At 27.8% G+C, this 17,197-nt stretch overlaps 1 protein-coding gene and 2 long non-coding RNA genes across 3 annotated transcripts; 1 reads left to right on the top strand and 2 right to left on the bottom strand.

Moving 5' to 3' along the window:
- On the bottom strand, positions 1–1,950 carry LOC145332831 (uncharacterized). Its single transcript, XM_080177901.1, has 3 exons — positions 1,865–1,950; positions 1,558–1,661; positions 1–1,222 (listed from the first exon to the last, which is right to left on the bottom strand). Exons 1-3 carry the CDS (start codon positions 1,913–1,915, stop codon positions 106–108), a joined length of 1,272 nt encoding a protein of 423 aa, XP_080034027.1. The 5' UTR covers positions 1,916–1,950; the 3' UTR covers positions 1–105.
- Positions 1,951–5,055: 3,105 nt separating this feature from the next.
- On the top strand, positions 5,056–5,967 carry LOC145332826 (uncharacterized). Its single transcript, XR_013884331.1, has 3 exons — positions 5,056–5,113; positions 5,448–5,497; positions 5,799–5,967. It is a non-coding gene; the product is annotated as an uncharacterized LOC145332826 (long non-coding RNA).
- Positions 5,968–7,652: 1,685 nt separating this feature from the next.
- LOC145329530 (uncharacterized) lies at positions 7,653–8,478 on the bottom strand. The gene is made up of 2 exons (XR_013882954.1): positions 8,116–8,478; positions 7,653–7,772 (listed from the first exon to the last, which is right to left on the bottom strand). It is a non-coding gene; the product is annotated as an uncharacterized LOC145329530 (long non-coding RNA).
- Positions 8,479–17,197: the final 8,719 nt, after the last annotated feature.

Genomic DNA, 17,197 nt, shown 5'->3' with positions numbered 1-17,197 from the left:
TAAAGCATAATTTGTCTGCCATATTAAGGTCCACTTCCAGCAATGCATAGGTATAAATGATATACTTATCTTCTAAAATTGTATACAAGAAAAACTTTTGATACATCAATAAATATTTCTAAAAATAAATCTACAGCCATTGTACATAGCTGCTCTTTTTAGACTCTCAGCAAATTCACTATCTATGTTACTTGCACAAATTTTCTTCAGATTAGGAATCATAAGATCATTTGATGGCAGAAAACCATTACAGTAACTAATATTTAGCTCTGATAAAGTATTCTTGGAGACTTCAATAAAGTCGGAAATAATTTTCCCATCTATCTTGCTAAAATTTAAAGTTTTCAATTTTAGCATTTTCAAGTTTTCTATTTCAGCTCCCTGAAAAGATATTTTTTCAATTGTCAATTCTGAAATGGTATCCTCAACTTTTTTGATCAATTCCATGGAGTATATTCCATTCACATTCTGTAGATTAAGATTGATTAGGTTTGGGATAGAGTGATCATTGCAGTCAGCTTGGTCAAAGTCTACATTCTTTACGTACAGATGTGTAATTGTGGTGGATACTTTTTCAATTATAGCTAAACCAGCTTTTGCACTAGTTGCAATCAAAGTTAGCTTTGTTAGGTTAGACATCGATAAATTATTAATATAATTTTCTTTCATGGAAACATGATCAAGAATTAAATTTTCTATGGTATCTTCTCCAGATTTCATATAACTTAATGCATTGAGGCCATGGACTTTCTGAAGGTGTAAGTCATTTAAACGAGGCAAAGTTGGCAATAACAAAACAGAACCATCTTCTAAGTTTAATCCTTTGATAGACATTTGTTGAATAGTTTGATAGTGTTTTGAAATAAAATTTTCACAGATATGTTTTGCAACTGTTTTATTCCTTACTTTATAAAGGTTCATTGTTATGCTTTCAAGGTTAGAAAATTTTAATGTTAAAATTAGAAAATTTTCTCTCTGATTGTCATCTATTTGATGATCAAGTGAGATAACATTGTTTTGTAACCTAGACAGCATATTTTCTTTTATATCACAAGTTGCATCAATAGCAAAGTGAAGCTTTAGCTTAATTTCAGTTATATTTTGTCGATCTAATGCTTTTGATAGATGTTCAAGTGTATTTTGATGTGTTGGAGGTCCAATATGACGAATAGTGTAAGTGTTAAACATTGTTTTGAACTCTTTGTTCATTGTTTGAAAAAACCTGAAAAGCAATAGAGATGTCAGTTAATATAATATGTATTATCTGGTATTATCATATTAGGTCAAACCATTGATTTAAATCTGTAACTCTTTGGCAAAAAAGTAAAAATCCTTATCATTGTACAATATTTTTATTGCATAATTAAAAGAGCTTGAATAAAATTATTCCACAATGAGCAGTCTAAGGGGACTTTAACACGTCCAAGAGAAATAACTTCTGAAACCAAATATACATGACTCTTGCACACCTTCTCATATACTCTTAACCCATGAATTTAAAACAAAAGTCAATTGAAGAGTAGCTGTACTTCTTTGAATTGTATATAAAACACTTACCAAAAAGAAACCAACCTTAGTTGCTTCTTGTCTTGAATGGTGAGAAAGTAACAAATCCGTCTAAAGGCCACACTTGGTACATGCGTAAAGCAGTTGATTACATTCTTTAAAAGAAATGCAAAGTCATTTTTTTGTACAATAAAATTACATGCTGTCTACTTTTTTTGTTTAACCCGTTAAGTTTTTTATCAAAATTAAATTTTAATGTAAATGTAAGAAAGAGGATGATTTGAAAATATTTATGATTAGTCAAACGTTTAACAAAATTTTACTTAATTCGCCAGCATAAGTCAAGATAAAAATATACCTCGTTTTCCCTTCTTAATTCTTTTTTAAATGTGGAGCATTTACCCCCCATTTTATGATTTTATATTTAAATCTGAAATTAAATCTTCATATCATTATATAAAAGTAAAAGATTAAATGATTATCATTTATAAAAAGGCCTATGATGACTTATCAATAGTATTTTATAAAATATAAATTATTCTCTTCATTCACTTTACTAATATAACATATTTCAAGTACATTAAAAAAAATATGAATTGTAATTCTTATTCTTTATTCTACTTTCTTTTAGAATTAAACACTTACATCAACCTAATAAAGAAATGTGTTAATAATGGCTGGAATATTGAAGTGAAACAAACAAACTGCATTATGAGTTATGATGATTATAGGAAGTTGGTTTGTTGATAAGCGCTATGACATAAAATTTAAATTTGAATTAGAACATAATTCCATTTAATTTTTTAAAGTTATCTTATTATTAAATCATACCTATTGATTTTTCAAGATCAATTGTTTCTGATGGCTAAAAAGATTTCTTCATGCTAATTTCCTGATATTTACATTGAAATTATAACCAAACTAAACCTTTATTACCAGATAACCCCATTCAAAAGTTAACTTATCGGCACATTTATTTGAAACAGAAAAAAAGCAACAGTATTTTTGTGACAAAGAAATATGTTCATGGTGTACAGTACATCTAATTCAATTAATCTCTTTTAGATCTTTATTAAACCAAAGGGATAGTCATCTTTTAGGAAAAATATTTTTATGTACTTCAATAAATGTAAAAGATGATTACAAATTACTAATATTTTCAGGAATGATAATTTTCTACCCTGAGTTTTTAAACAGGATTAAGGATGCCACAGAAGGTTTTTTCCTGAGGAAAAATGTGCAGAAGGGGGATATGAAGGTTGTCTTTTTTCAGTTTTCTTTGATTAAAAATAGACTTACACATTTCTGAGACTGAAATATAATCTTGTAACAGTGAACCAGATTGCACCAGCCATTTCCTAGATCTTAAAGGATACACATACAAATGGGGCACATACTTTAATCTACCTCTCTTAAAAATTAAGAATCGATTATTGATTATGTTGATAATTTTTCTAAAGTTCTTGTAGTTTGTGATAGCATGTTATTTCTCTGTAATATAGTTAATCCTTTTCTCATTTATCCAACCATTTATTTCATCACCTTGATCCAAATTTTTCTGGGCCAACCAACAGAATAATTTTTCTTCTAGATGGCAAACAATACAGAAAGTTAAAATAGTGGCGTTTACGGGGTTTGTGGATACACCTCCCTTATGCACGTCTCTGTGACAAAGGTAAAGCAAACTGTAAGGGCTAAATTAAGAGACTAATATTATTATGAAGCACAAAAGTTCTCTCTATCGTACATGGATATGGAAGTAGTTTTACATTATTTACAACAATCCACAGATACACTATTTAATATTCATTCAACAAAAAAAGGAACAATATTTAATTAACTCACAAACCTACAACAATAAGCAATGAATATATATCAAATGTTTAGCACGAAGAAAACCTTTATAACGATTTTTTAAATTCTTTCTTTTTCATAATATATAAATTCCAACATAATATGAGATCCAACATTAACAAACAATCAGTTAAATCAGTTACATCTTTTTATCTTTTTAAAATATTTCTAATTGCATTGGTCCTATTCATCATGACATGGCCCAGACAAATTTAGAAGGTGGCTCGATTGTGGATTATCTAGAAATGCGAAAAGAGAAAAGTCGCTTGAAGTGTAAGTTATCCAAAGAATTGAGAGCTCGGAAGTAAGTCATTTTTGTGGCAGCGGCTTCTTATTGATACAAATATCCAGCAGCTGCAATTGATTATTTTAAAAATGCAGCTTAACACAGGACAATTTGCCGCTTTAACCTTATGAAGCTTGTATATGATTATCTTAATGCAGTCGGTCTGAAATAATTTTACAATTTTAACACCTCAAATGTTAGAACAATGTTGCTAAAAATATATGTGTGTGCATATTTGCATGGTTTTATTTGTTTGTAAAAAGTTTTGAGATGGTTTATACATAATTACCCACTATGCATAAATACTAGGGATACAAATCAGAAATAAAGAGATGAAATGCTAGGCTGCTCAAGGACAATACAAATTTCATAATAGTTATTTATCATATTTTCGTAATATTGTGAATGCGAGAAAGGATTTTAAAATTATTTCAACAAATTTGGTCATGTGATCAAAAATTTGAATTGTCCGTCTACTTTTGCCCCCCTGTGGGGGCGAAGTAGGTGGAAATTAAAATTTTTGTCACTTGACCTTAATATTGATGAAATGATTTTAAATGACCTTTCTTGTATTAAAAATATTATTAAAATTATGATACTTGGGTTTGTTGGATTTAAACCCTGTCTTAAAAACTCAAAACTGAAATAATACATATCACAAGGGTTAATTATACTGTACGTTTATTGGTTCTCTGTGCCTTTCTTTCCCTCTCCTCTCTCTCTTTCTGTCTGTTTCCTTTTCCCCTCCCTCCCCATACACCCGTCTCATTCTCTCTTTCACTTATATATTTACCCCCCCCCCCACTTCATCTAATTCTTTTTTTCTCTCTCACATGCTATTTCTATCTCTTCCCCTCTCTCTTTTCAAAAGATAAATATTTTCTTCAAAAATATATTTTTTATACCGTCCTATTTGTAACAATGAAATTTTTCTGTTTTATAAAAATAACTTAATTTTTCATTTTAGCTAATTGTTTGAAATCTCTATATTTACCCCTTTTTCTGCAAATAAAATGATCAACTAAAAATTGATTACCCGTTTGTTCCCTGATTTCCAAAGTTGTACGTCAGATAACCTAACTATTGCAAAAGCTATTATCAGCTAATCCGGTCAAAGGGAAAAGCTGAAAGGAAAGGGGGGGGGGGGGGGTATAATAGTTCTTCTATTAATCACCAACGCCCCCCCCCCACCCATAGTATAAGTCCTCCCTTTTTTTAATTGGAACTCCATTTTATAAAACGTAAAAATAGCTTAAGTTGTGAAAACTAAATTTTGATTTTTTTTAGAAGTTTGAAGCTTTTTAAACTAGTAGTAAATATTTAGATAGGATGACGGTGACACATACAAAATCGGAAACTAAGATTCAGCTGACCTATAAAGTTCTTTAATTTAATGTACGACAATATTTTTAAACACTTAGTAATCATTTGAACATTGGTTTAGGCGGAGGTTATGTCAGATAAAACGTAGGTATTTTGTTCAGTGTTATTTTATTATATAAAGTACATTTTTTGCCTGAAGCTAATTATCTTAAAAAAATGCTTGTTCGCTTAGATTGTACTTTTCAGGGAAGCTTTATTAGTGTCTTGAACTATTACATAAAGTATTAATGTTTTTTGTCTGATACTTATGATCTCAGAAATTACTGGTCCGAATGTTTTTTTTCAGTTTAGCTTTACATAGGTCCTTGGATGGTTTTAGGCCATTTTTTTCTGTCCATTCTTTGTACATGGAAGCTTGGGGGCGCAGCTATTATTATCAATATTTTTATAAGAAATATAATTATATAAAATATTTTAGGCTTGTCAGAAAACTTGAATCTACCATTTTTTGCTGCTAGTGTTTGCATGGTAAGTTTTGTTAAATCTGGCTTCTCTATAATTAATGCCCCTTTGTTCATTCGTCTGTATGTCACTTCAACTGTTTATCCACATCTGTCTGTTTGTAAATCTGTGTCCGTAAGTCTGTCTGTCCGTGTGTCTGCCTGACGGACTTTCTGTTGGTATGTACATCAATTTTAACATACTTAGACATGTTATAATTGTCCTATAAATATTAAACTTGTGATTTTAAAATTGCAAAGATTAATGCTTTAATAGAAAGACAAATAGATTTTATTACCAACCTATCAAAATAATTGTTATATTTTAGGAAAATTAGCTTCCTTCCATTCTGCCTGTTATTGATTATGTAAAAGTCACTTGGAGATGTGGCAACGATTTTGGTGTCTGCTTGCAAAATTACACATGAAGAAATCAACTGGTTATTTTATATCTATTTTGTTAAATGTTTACCCTAAAATAAATGTTAATTTAATTTATTTGTGTATTTATAAAATTTTTGTTTGGCAAACCTACTCTATAACTCGAGTTTTCCTGAATGTTTAAACTTTTGTTAGTTTTAAGTGTAATGTTTTAAAAGATTCTGTGAGCGTCAGGGTGGGGGTCGAGGGGGGTTTCCCCCCTCAGGGGAAGGGGGGGTTGAGGGGGGGTCTCCCCCCTCAGAAAAAGCTTGGGCTTTGTCTGTAACAAAAAATATACCCCAAAATAATTTAGCTGCATCTTTTTTTAATGTTGGAATACTATGTTTTTTTAATCCTAGAATCAACCAATAAGAAATAGGCATAATATAGAAAAAGTTAGGAATAGAAATTATTTCTTTTGTATAAATTCCTTTTTCAAAATAAGAAATTTCCTAATTGTGTAATGTTGGAAAAAATATTATTTTTTTAACAATCCTGACGTCAACCAAGAAGAAATAGGCATGATGTAGTAAAAGTTTGGAATAAAATTTTTTTTATTAATTCCTTTCTTTAAAATATGAAATTGTATAATTATGAAAATGTTGGAAAAAATATTATTTTTTTTAAAATCCTGGTGTCAACCAATAAGAAATAGGCATGATGTAGTAAATTTTGGACAAAAATTTTTTTTTATTAATTCCTTTTTCAATACATGAGACTTTATAATTATGAAAATGTTGGAAAATTTTTTATTCTTTTTAAATTCTGATGTTGACCAATAAGAAATAGGCATGAGGTAGTAAAAGTTTGGAAAAAATTATTATTTCTTTATCAATTCCTTTATTTTAAAATATAACACTTTAATTTTGATAATGTTGGAATAAAAATTATTGTTTTTTAAATTTTTATGATAACATGCCTATATCTTATTGGTTGATAGTAAAATTAAAAAAAAAATAATATTTATTCCAGTATGAAGAGAAATAAATTTGAAAAAAAATAATTTTCTTTCCCCTATATTTATTATTCCAATATGCCTCGAATTAATTTTGAAAAAAAATAATTTTCTTTCCCATATTTTTATTCCTTTTTCTTATTGGATGTCATTTTATGTCCAATAAGAGACTAGTGTTTAAATATTTTAAAGGTTATTATTGTATTTATTTTGAATATGATAATAGCAACATTATCTCATTAAATACAATAAATACTATTATACAGTAAACACCTCATAAATAAAATTTTTTTAGCAGATCCAATACTAATATTTTAGTTAAAACAACTATGTCAAAATAATGCCTAATTTTACAAAAAAGGATTTGAAACATATTCAATACTCGTGGCCTAAACTTTAGCCATTAGTGACTTCTCACCAAGAGGGTATTGGAATAAATCCATACAATTCATATTTACAAAAAAAATAATCACTAACCACATAATATGCAACATGTTGAGGGTTGGTGAAGTGGGTAGTTTGTTCGGCAAAATCTTGAGGACAAAATCAAATCAAACACTTAACAAATTTTGTAAATAAATGTTTCCCCTACATCTTTGGTGAAATTACTCATTAATTTTACATGCACTAGTTGCAGCAGACTTAGAGTATAAACTGCATTTTCATACAACCCATGTTTATATGTTTATAGGGCATTATGCATTAGATTTTTTTCAGAACAATCTACAATGTTTTGGGAAATTTTAGCCCCTTTTAAGCTCTATAGAACACCTTTAATTTTGAACACCAGAATTTAAATAAATAAAACTTTTGTCTTTACATTATGTGTATTTACAATAAACTAATCCAATAACAAACTTTTAACAACAATAAAATAGGTAGGTTTGATGAATATCTTCCAACTGCAGTAGTTCTAACCATTGTTGAACTATAACAAATAATATGTTAAACAATTTAAAATGATATTTCCATAACCTTTTTGACTAATATTTTGACTAAAACCCTACAATTTCCTAATAAATATAGCAAACGGAGCAGTTCACCAATATTTATGAAGAAATCACAAAATAATAACAAAATACATGTGCGTTTAAAAGTTAACACAATTTTACTTAAAATAATAGCTAATTCTTTAGATTTCAGGCTCAATAAATTGTTTTAAAACAATGACTTAAGCTAAAAATATGCTTTAAATAGTTAAATATCTACTTATTGTTCAATGTTCACAGAAGAAAAATACTCTAATTGTTAAATGTTAAAATTCTACTTACCAATTAGCTGCAGGCATGGGGCTTTCTGTAGAGGATTGGTTATTAGTTACACTTTTATCCACTAGGTTCACTCAACACAGTTTACTTCTAAATTCTTAATTCTTAATAGGACCTTTACAAATATGAGTTATTAATACAATTAAATTGCCTTATAATACAACTGAATTAAACTAAAATACACAGACTTTAAACTAAACTTAGATATAATTTGAGTTAACTAACACAAATAAATCTCTGATGTGTACTTACTTTCTAAAAGACAATTACTGTTTACTACTATTTAAAAGACAATTAAAATACTACTACTTTAAAGACAAATAATGAGATACTACTACTACTACTTAAAAAACAATGTGCTACTACAAATATAAGTTATAAACACAATAAAATTAGTAGTGGAATAATTTGAAAATAAAAAGTGTCAAACGGGACAGTTCTCAACATATTATTATTTAAATGATAAATGGTTGTTGAACTGCCCCGTTTGACACTTTTTATTTTCAAATTATTCCACTACTAATTTTATTGTGTTTATAACTTATATTTGTAAAGGTCTTTAAAGAATTTAGATTTGAGAAGTAAATTGCTTTAAGTGAACCCAGCTGACAAAAGTGCAACTGGTAACCAATTTTCTACAGAAAGCCCTATGCCTGCAGCTAATTGGTAAGTAAATTTGTAAGATTGTTCTAAATGATAAAATTAAGTAGATATTTAACTAATTTAAAGCATATTTTAAAATAATTCATATTTTAAAGCAATCTCTTGAGCCTGAAATCTAAAGAATTAGCCATTATTTTAAGTAAAATCATTTAAAATTTTTTAAAGCAACTATATTTTGTCTTTGTTTTGAGATTTCTTGATAAATACTAGCTTACTGCCTCGTTTGTTATATTTATTATGAAATTGTAAGGTTTTAGTCAAAATATTAGTAAAAATTCTGAAGAAAGTATTATTTCTTACAAGAATGTGTTAATTTTAAGTTGTTTAACATATTATTCTTTATAGTTCAACAATGGTTAGAACTACTGCAGTTGGAAGATTTTCATATTAGTGCAACCTCACATTGAAAAGATTGAGGATGATTTACTTGTTGAAGTTAACAAAGAAAGTATTGATTTGTTATCAAATAATGTTTATACTAGTTTATCATATTTAGAAAGCATAGATAGAACAGGTGAAAAGAAAACACAATCACCTGTTGATATTGAAAATCTTATATTTTCAAATGGCCTAGCAGGCAAGTTGTTAGATGATTTTTTTACTCCAGATCAAGAAGAAAAAACTGGAAGTAATGTGGAACCTCAACCTGAAACTTTAGATGGAAGTTTATTTGTAGAATATCTTCAAGAGAATGAAACTAATCTCCATGAATATAGAGCTGTTGTTGATAAGATTAAATCTAATTTAATCATTACTAATGTTAATAAGAAGGAAAATATAGAGGAGCTAGATTCAAGTGTAGCTTCGGCTACCAACATTACTGTTGATAATTATGTCAACAGCAGTGTTTGCTATTCACCTGAACTACCTTTTGTACAGCCTACTGATACACCACCACCTTCAAATGTGGGGAGCTTTATTATGATGGATCATGCTAGACTAAACGGATGAATTTGATTGATTGTGAAAAAAATTAATTAATTGTTCTGAGTAACTCATAAGTAAACAGAATAAACTTTAATTATAAAATATAAAGTTTCTTGTTACATTTAGTAACAAAGTCTAAATTACTGAGTGTTAGCTTAAATGTAATTTTATAACCAAAATTTCAGTACCATTTAAGCTCAATGTATCTAATTGTATGGATTTAGAGTATCAATAGTACTTTGTACATGGAAAGTGTGATTGAATAAGATTCAATGTTAAGATTAGCTCAATGCTTGACTTATAACTCGTCAAAGCTTGTCTAATGTTTATTTATTGTACAGAATAATTAGATCAATGCTGGACTTATAACTTGTCAAGACTTATCTAATATTTATTCATTGTACAATTTAGTTAGATCAATGCTGGACTTAACTCGTCTAAGCTTGTTTAATATTTGTTTATTGTGTGAAGTAATTAGAACAATGCTTGACTTATATTTCGTCAAAGCTTGTCTAGTGTTTGTTTTTGAAAGATTGATAGATAGCAAATGCTGTGCTTAAATCGCTATGGCTTTGATAATCTATAAGTGTTGAAATATTTTTAAAATACAGTTTCAATGGTGATTCTATATTTCAATCACCTTGATACTTATATGGATTGCTTATTTTGCAATAACTTTGATAAGTATATGTATTGTACATTTGTATGTATTTATGTATTTGTAAAGATTGAGTCTTAAATGATCAAATCATTCAAAGCAGAAAATTAATGTTTTAATTTTCTTTAGTTAAAACATTTAAGCTCATACTCAAAGTTATGATTCTATAGTCTAATCGTAAAGGAAAAAGAAATTATGTTCAGTTAATCAGGTAAAAAGAAAATAAGTTATATCAATATTTGATTTTTAAGAGCAAAAATATTGATCTTATGAACTTGTGTTTAAATTGCTTTGGATAATTTAGAAATAGAGTGCCTACGAAGAAAAGTTATGATCAAATCAACATTATCAGGTAAGTAAGTTTTCAACCAGTAATTCAATTTACTCATCTGGTTCTGGCCAGTGTTTTGGATAAGAAATGACTTTTTACACTGAGTAAATTGAATTACTCCTCTTTAATATTACTCTATGAAAAAAAAATGTACGCTGTTTAAACTGTTTTTAAACTATTTTTGAATGGGGGGTCAAAAATATACTAGGACACCTATAGAATCAGACTGCAGAGCCCAAATTTGAATTAAGTCCCCAATAAACTTTTTTTGGGGGATTTAAAAATTAATTTTTACTGTTGCTCTGGTCATTTTTACCAGATCAAAGGGTCTTTTTTTACTTCGTGTAATATTGTAACTTAGTGAACAATTTTATATAATTCACTTTATACTGATACAATAAAAAAAAACATTACTCTGTTCAATGGAAATAATTTTTTTTCTAAAACAATTAATTTCATTGAAAAATCTGACATAATACAATAAAAAACATAATGCTGAATTTAAACCAATTAGAAATTAGAATTTCCGAAAGAGTGTTTTCACAAAGTGACTTATTTCAAACGTAGTTAAATAATTTTATTTAATAAAAATGAAAAGAATGAAAACCCTACTCATAAAAGATACATACTTTTTAAAAATATTTTTAAAAATATGTTTGAATAATCTTATTTTATATCATATTTGTATATGTGACAAAAATAAATTTGTTGTATTGCATAAACATTTGTTGTCATCTTAATTTATTTAACCCTTTACAGCCAATTTTTATGTGTTTTAATGTATAATAAACATGAAACATTTTTATGTTAATTCATTGATATATTGTAAAGAATTAATTTTTAATTAGTATTGATAGATAAAATCAAAAGACCTAACTTTACTGTATACTAGCATACAACATACGAAGCAAGACACTCTAAAAGCTGAGTATTTTACCTACAAAGGGAAGAAACATCACGATTCAGTAAAAATTATTTAATCCATAGTAAAAAATAAACTTTAAAATCCTAATAAAAATTGATGTGGGCAATTGTTCTCATTTTTGGCTTTGCAGTATGATTCTACAGATGTCAAAGTATATTTTTAATATACCTTTTAAAAATAGTTTAAAAACAGTTTAAAAATGCCTATAAAATCAACATTTTTATTAAGAAAAATATTTTTTGGCTTAAAATAAAGAGAAAATCGTTGTTTTTAAGATAATAGTAAAATCGAATTTTTAATGAATTTTTCACAAAAGTACATTCTTAAAAACCGGTTTTCTAAGTAAACAAGGAAGGTTATAAAAAGCCAGTGTACAGCAGATTCTGTAGTAGTAGCACATTGTTTTTTAAACTGTTTTTAACCTATTTTTAAAACATATATCAAAAATATACTATTACACCAGTAGAATTAAACTGCAGAGCCTAAATTTGAATTAAGTCCCCAATAAACTTTTTTGAGGGGATTTAAAAATTAATTTTACTGTTGCTGTGGTCTTTTTTGATCAGAGCAAAAGGTCTTTTTTTATTTGGGTAAAATTCGTAGCTTTTAGAGTGTTTTGCTTCATATATATAGTATTCTGATATAGAGTAAAATTAGGCCTTTTGATTTCATCTAAATTAATTCATTAAAAACTTAATTCTTTACAATATATCAATGAATTAACTTTATCGTGCTTGTTTTCCATCACTTATTTAAAACACAAAAAAATTGGCTGTAAAGGGTTAAATAGTGAAAGATGACAACAAATGTTTACGCAATACAACGATTTTTTTTGTCACATACACAAATATGATAAAATATAAGATTATTCAAACTTATTTTTTTAAATATTTTTAAAAAGCATGTATCTTTTATGTGTATAGTTTTCATTCTTTTCATTTTAATTAAATAAAAATTATTTAACTAAATTGGAAATAAGTCACTTTGTGAAAACACTCTTTTTTGAATTGTAAAAAACTGAAATGAAACGAGACTTCTAATTGGTTCAGACTTCAGAATAATATGTTTTATTTTAATGTTGAATTTCTTCTATATAAATTATTGTTTTAGAAAAAAATTATTTGCATCGAACAGAGTAGAGTTTTTATTATTGTATTGATATTATCTGAATCACATCAAATTGTTCTGTAAGAAACAATTTAACCCCAAACTAAAAAATGCTTTTGCTTCCATCAAAATGATCACAGCAACATATAAAATTGATTTTTAAATCCCCCAAAAAAAGTTTATTGGGGACTTAATTCAAATTTGGGCTCTGCAGTCTGATTCTACTGGTGTCATAGTATATTTTTGATATATGATAAAAAAATAGGTTAAAAACAGTTTAAATAGTAGTAGTAGTATCTCATTATTTGTCTTTAAAGTAGTAGTATTTTAATTGTCTTTTAAATAGTAGTAAACAGTAATTGTCTTTTAGAAAGTAAGTACACATCAGAGATTTATTTGTGTTAGTTAACTCAAATTATATCTAAGTTTAGTTTAAAGTCTGTGTATTTTAGTTTAATTCAGTTGTATTATAAGGCAATTTAATTGTATTAATAACTCATATTTGTAAAGGTCCTATTAAGAATTAAGAATTTAGAAGTAAACTGTGTTGAGTGAACCTAGTGGATAAAAGTGTAACTAATAACCAATCCTCTACAGAAAGCCCCATGCCTGCAGCTAATTGTTCAATGTTTTGGGAAATTTTAGCCCCTTAGAGTAATAACTTGTTGTTTGATTAATTTAATGTAAATACACATAATGTAAAGACAAAAGTTTTATTTATTTAAATTCTGGTATTCAAAATTAAAGGTGTTCTATAGAGCTTAAAAGGGGCTAAAATTTCCCAAAACATACAAACTAGCCTCTAGTTTAATAAAATCTGTTAATTTTCTTTTAAAATAGCTTCTAAAAACTGTTAATCTAAGATTTTACTTTAGTTGCTTAGCTACTGTAATTTTATCTTCTAGTTAGCTAATGTCTATTTTCCTGTCCGTCTAAAACACTTTTATAGAACGTGATTTTCTCAGGTTCTATCTAATATAGATGCCTAAATTCTTTTCGTGAAAATTGTAGTATATGACTTACATATTATATATGACATATTGAAATGGGACGTCAGACAGCCGGTTATGCTACAAAATGCATATATCTACATATATATAAAGGTTTATTTAACATGTGCTCTAATTGAAACACCCTTTCCATTTGTCCATAAATAATTTTTATTTTGCTTCAGTATTAAGAAATGTTTTTATCCTTGTTTTATATTTGCAAAGTATATTCTTTTCGTCATGGATTTAGTTTAGAATTTTAAACAATTTTCTAAAATAATTTAAAATGAAATATTACAGGTTTGAATAAATAAAAATGAACATAAGACATTTAAACTAAAATATATCTTTTTCCTGGGACACTTCAATTCATATTCAAAAGCAAAGCTTTTCTATATCAAAGTGCTTTTCTTAGGTCTATCAATCTGTAACGACAGCTCTCATTGTTAATTTATACATATTAGAATTGTTCTTTTATATCGATTTGCATGACGATTCATGTAAGAAAAAAGGTTTCACTTGAGGCGCCTAGCAACTGTATAAACACCAACTGAAAGGCAACCAAATGGCAGCTAAGAATCAATTGGCTGAGAATGCAATAAGATATTCAGACCCATATTTATGGGAATCTATACTAAAAAAATCAAAACTAAATCTTTCATAAACAACTGCGATTATCTCTTTTTTGTTAATATACTTTTACAAAGTGACGGTTACTGTTATAGAGCTAGTAACATTCAGCTAAAAACATTAAAGTAGCGGTCAATAGAAAATCTTTTTATAAAAGAAAAACAAACATTCAGTGCGGATATACATAGTTGTAGAGATGCTGGACTTTAAAAATCTTTTTTTTCTTTTCCTCAACTATTCTTCAAATTTTCAATTATACAAGGAAGATAAACAGTCTGTATGAATATTTTTAATACACAAGGTACATTTACTTCATCACACTGTGCTCAAGCTAAAATAAATTTTAGGGTTCTCCCCACACAAAACATAAACCACAGTAGTTTTGAATGTAGAATGAAAGTGTAAAAGTATTTTTAAAATAATAATCGTATCTGCCCCTTCTTGCAAGATATTATTTTTTCTCTCCAAAAAGTTTAATGTATTTTTCATTCAAAGATAAAGCATTTTATCAATTTTTTTTGTTTCATTAATATTTTGTTATCGATTAGGTTGGTTTTAATACATCATAACCCTATAGTTTATATAAATGTGTTTTAGCAAAGATTCATGCACAAAATGAAAATTTTAGTGTGCTGATTCACTATTAAAACAAAGTAAAATAAGTTTTGAAAATCAAATAACTTGGAAGAAGAAACGGATAATATTTACATCATAACAGATTTTCATTCTACTTCCTAGGCTTTGTTTTTGCTTTGTGTTGGAAGAATCGAAAGTTTGTTTGTTCAGCAGCGCTTAAGTTTAAAAATTCAGTCTATTTCTCATAGGAACTTGTACCGGCATTGCGGTTTGAACAGACGGATTGATAAAGTAAGTTGTATATTATCTCAAAGTTCAAAGGAATTAACACTACTATAAGTTGTAAAGTGGCTGGATAAATTTTGCTACTCTTTTCAGGAATTTTTGGGTTTTGTCATTAAAATTTTGAGAAAAAAAAGTTGAAAGATTAAATTTAGGGATGTGTTAGCTAATGTTGAAAGAAATGCATAGAATACTGGGGTATATATACAATATATATATAGGGACAGACTTTATAAATTTTGTAATGTATTTGGGTTTGAGTTGTACTAATGTAAATCAAGGCATTTGAAAAATGTTGCATGGTGATTTCTGTAATAATTTAAAGCTAAATGTTATAAATAGGTGAGTATGCCCAGTACAATTCAATAATTATTTAAGTTATACATCTAAAGAAGTTTTTTTTGTGATAGGAATTATAAATATTAGCGTTGGTGATTATTAATATTTATGAATTATTTAGTAAGCTTTTTCTAACGTTGCCATCCTTTACAAAAATGATTAACTGACCAAAATATTTAATATGGAGGGAAACTATATTGCAAATCATATAATTTTCGTTTTTTTTTATTTAATTTTCGATTTTTTAATTATAAATGAACGTATTTGCTATGCTTAAATTAGGTTCAGTTTATATAATTAAGATGCAGGTATAGAAATCAGTAAGGACAATGCCTGCTGCAGGTGCTAGAAACACGTTTTATTCAAATTAAAAATATGGGGTTTCACAATTGAAAAAAAACAAATAGTTATACCTGTTCGTGACGTTATCCCTGTCTTATATAAAAGTAAAGTCAGCATTTTATGCATTTTAGAGGTGAAGAAAAAAGGTAATATGTATAAGAACAGAAAATTACAATTTTAGAAAAGTACAACGCTAGCTAGATTTATATTTCTAAAATCTACATAGGCGTGGCTATATTTCTAATGTACAAATATATGTCATATCATTTCAGACAAGTTCAGGGAGGGAGGGGATATTGGAATGTAAATTATACTAGTTTAATAATAATTCAATCGCTCTGGTTTCAAAATTCGGATACTTATATAAGATCTTCAGTCACCAATGTCAAAACTTTATCATCAATATTTTTAATCTACAGAAGAGGTAAAATTGTTTATTGTAATTGGTTGTATATATTAATTTATCTTCTTATCCCTTTTGATCCTAAGACTAAACTTCCTCTATGATAATCATTCCTACCTTTTAAAAAAAGTGTTTATTGTTTTTTATTTTTATTTTTCTTAATCTTTAAAACGGCAGATAGTGTCTTAGTAACTCAAATTTTGACAATTCTTTATTTCTTTTCAGTATTTGGAGTACAAGGATAACAACATTCAACAAATAAATTCTATGATACAAAGTAATAAGTTTTTTTTGTCTATTGTGGCAGGTTTTCAATCTTTTTTGTATTAACAGGCAATATCGTGTGATAGGAAACCATGCAAATATTTCAAAATAATTTAAAAGATGGACAAACTCTAAATATAAAAAAGTTTTGTTTAACCACTGTCCAATATTATTTTGTTATTATAAATGCACTTTATAAACCTAATGTAAATATTAGTTAATCACACTCTAAATAGAGCACAGTAGTAACAGGATATGTGTGTGTCTGTCTGTTTATCTGTACCAAAGGATCTAGATAACCGCTGAACATGTTTTGGTTCTCATTTACGATGTACCTTCTTATAGGTCCTGGGAAATTTTATAACTATTTTGGGGGAGGGAACCACCATCCTCTTAATAGAAATCGCCCTAGAAATACAAAAAATAAAGTGGCGTAAGGCGGCGCTATTCTATGACTTACTGGACTTCCCTTCGTATAAAGGTGCCAAAACTTTTTCTTTTTAAAACTATGTACAATTTAAAGCGGGGGGGGGGGTAGACCTATATCTTTCCTCCCCCTACCTCAAAAACCACTAGAGACCTTTAGGGGTGTAGCAGCTGATTCTTTGATACATTGGCAGCTGATGCCATCTTTAAATCAACACCAGAC

Source organism: Acartia tonsa, chromosome 1, assembly GCF_053477335.1.
Source record: "Acartia tonsa isolate MP-2025a chromosome 1, ASM5347733v1, whole genome shotgun sequence".
Lineage (NCBI taxonomy): Eukaryota > Metazoa > Arthropoda > Copepoda > Calanoida > Acartiidae > Acartia > Acartia tonsa.
This window is presented reverse-complemented; position numbering and strand designations above follow the sequence as displayed.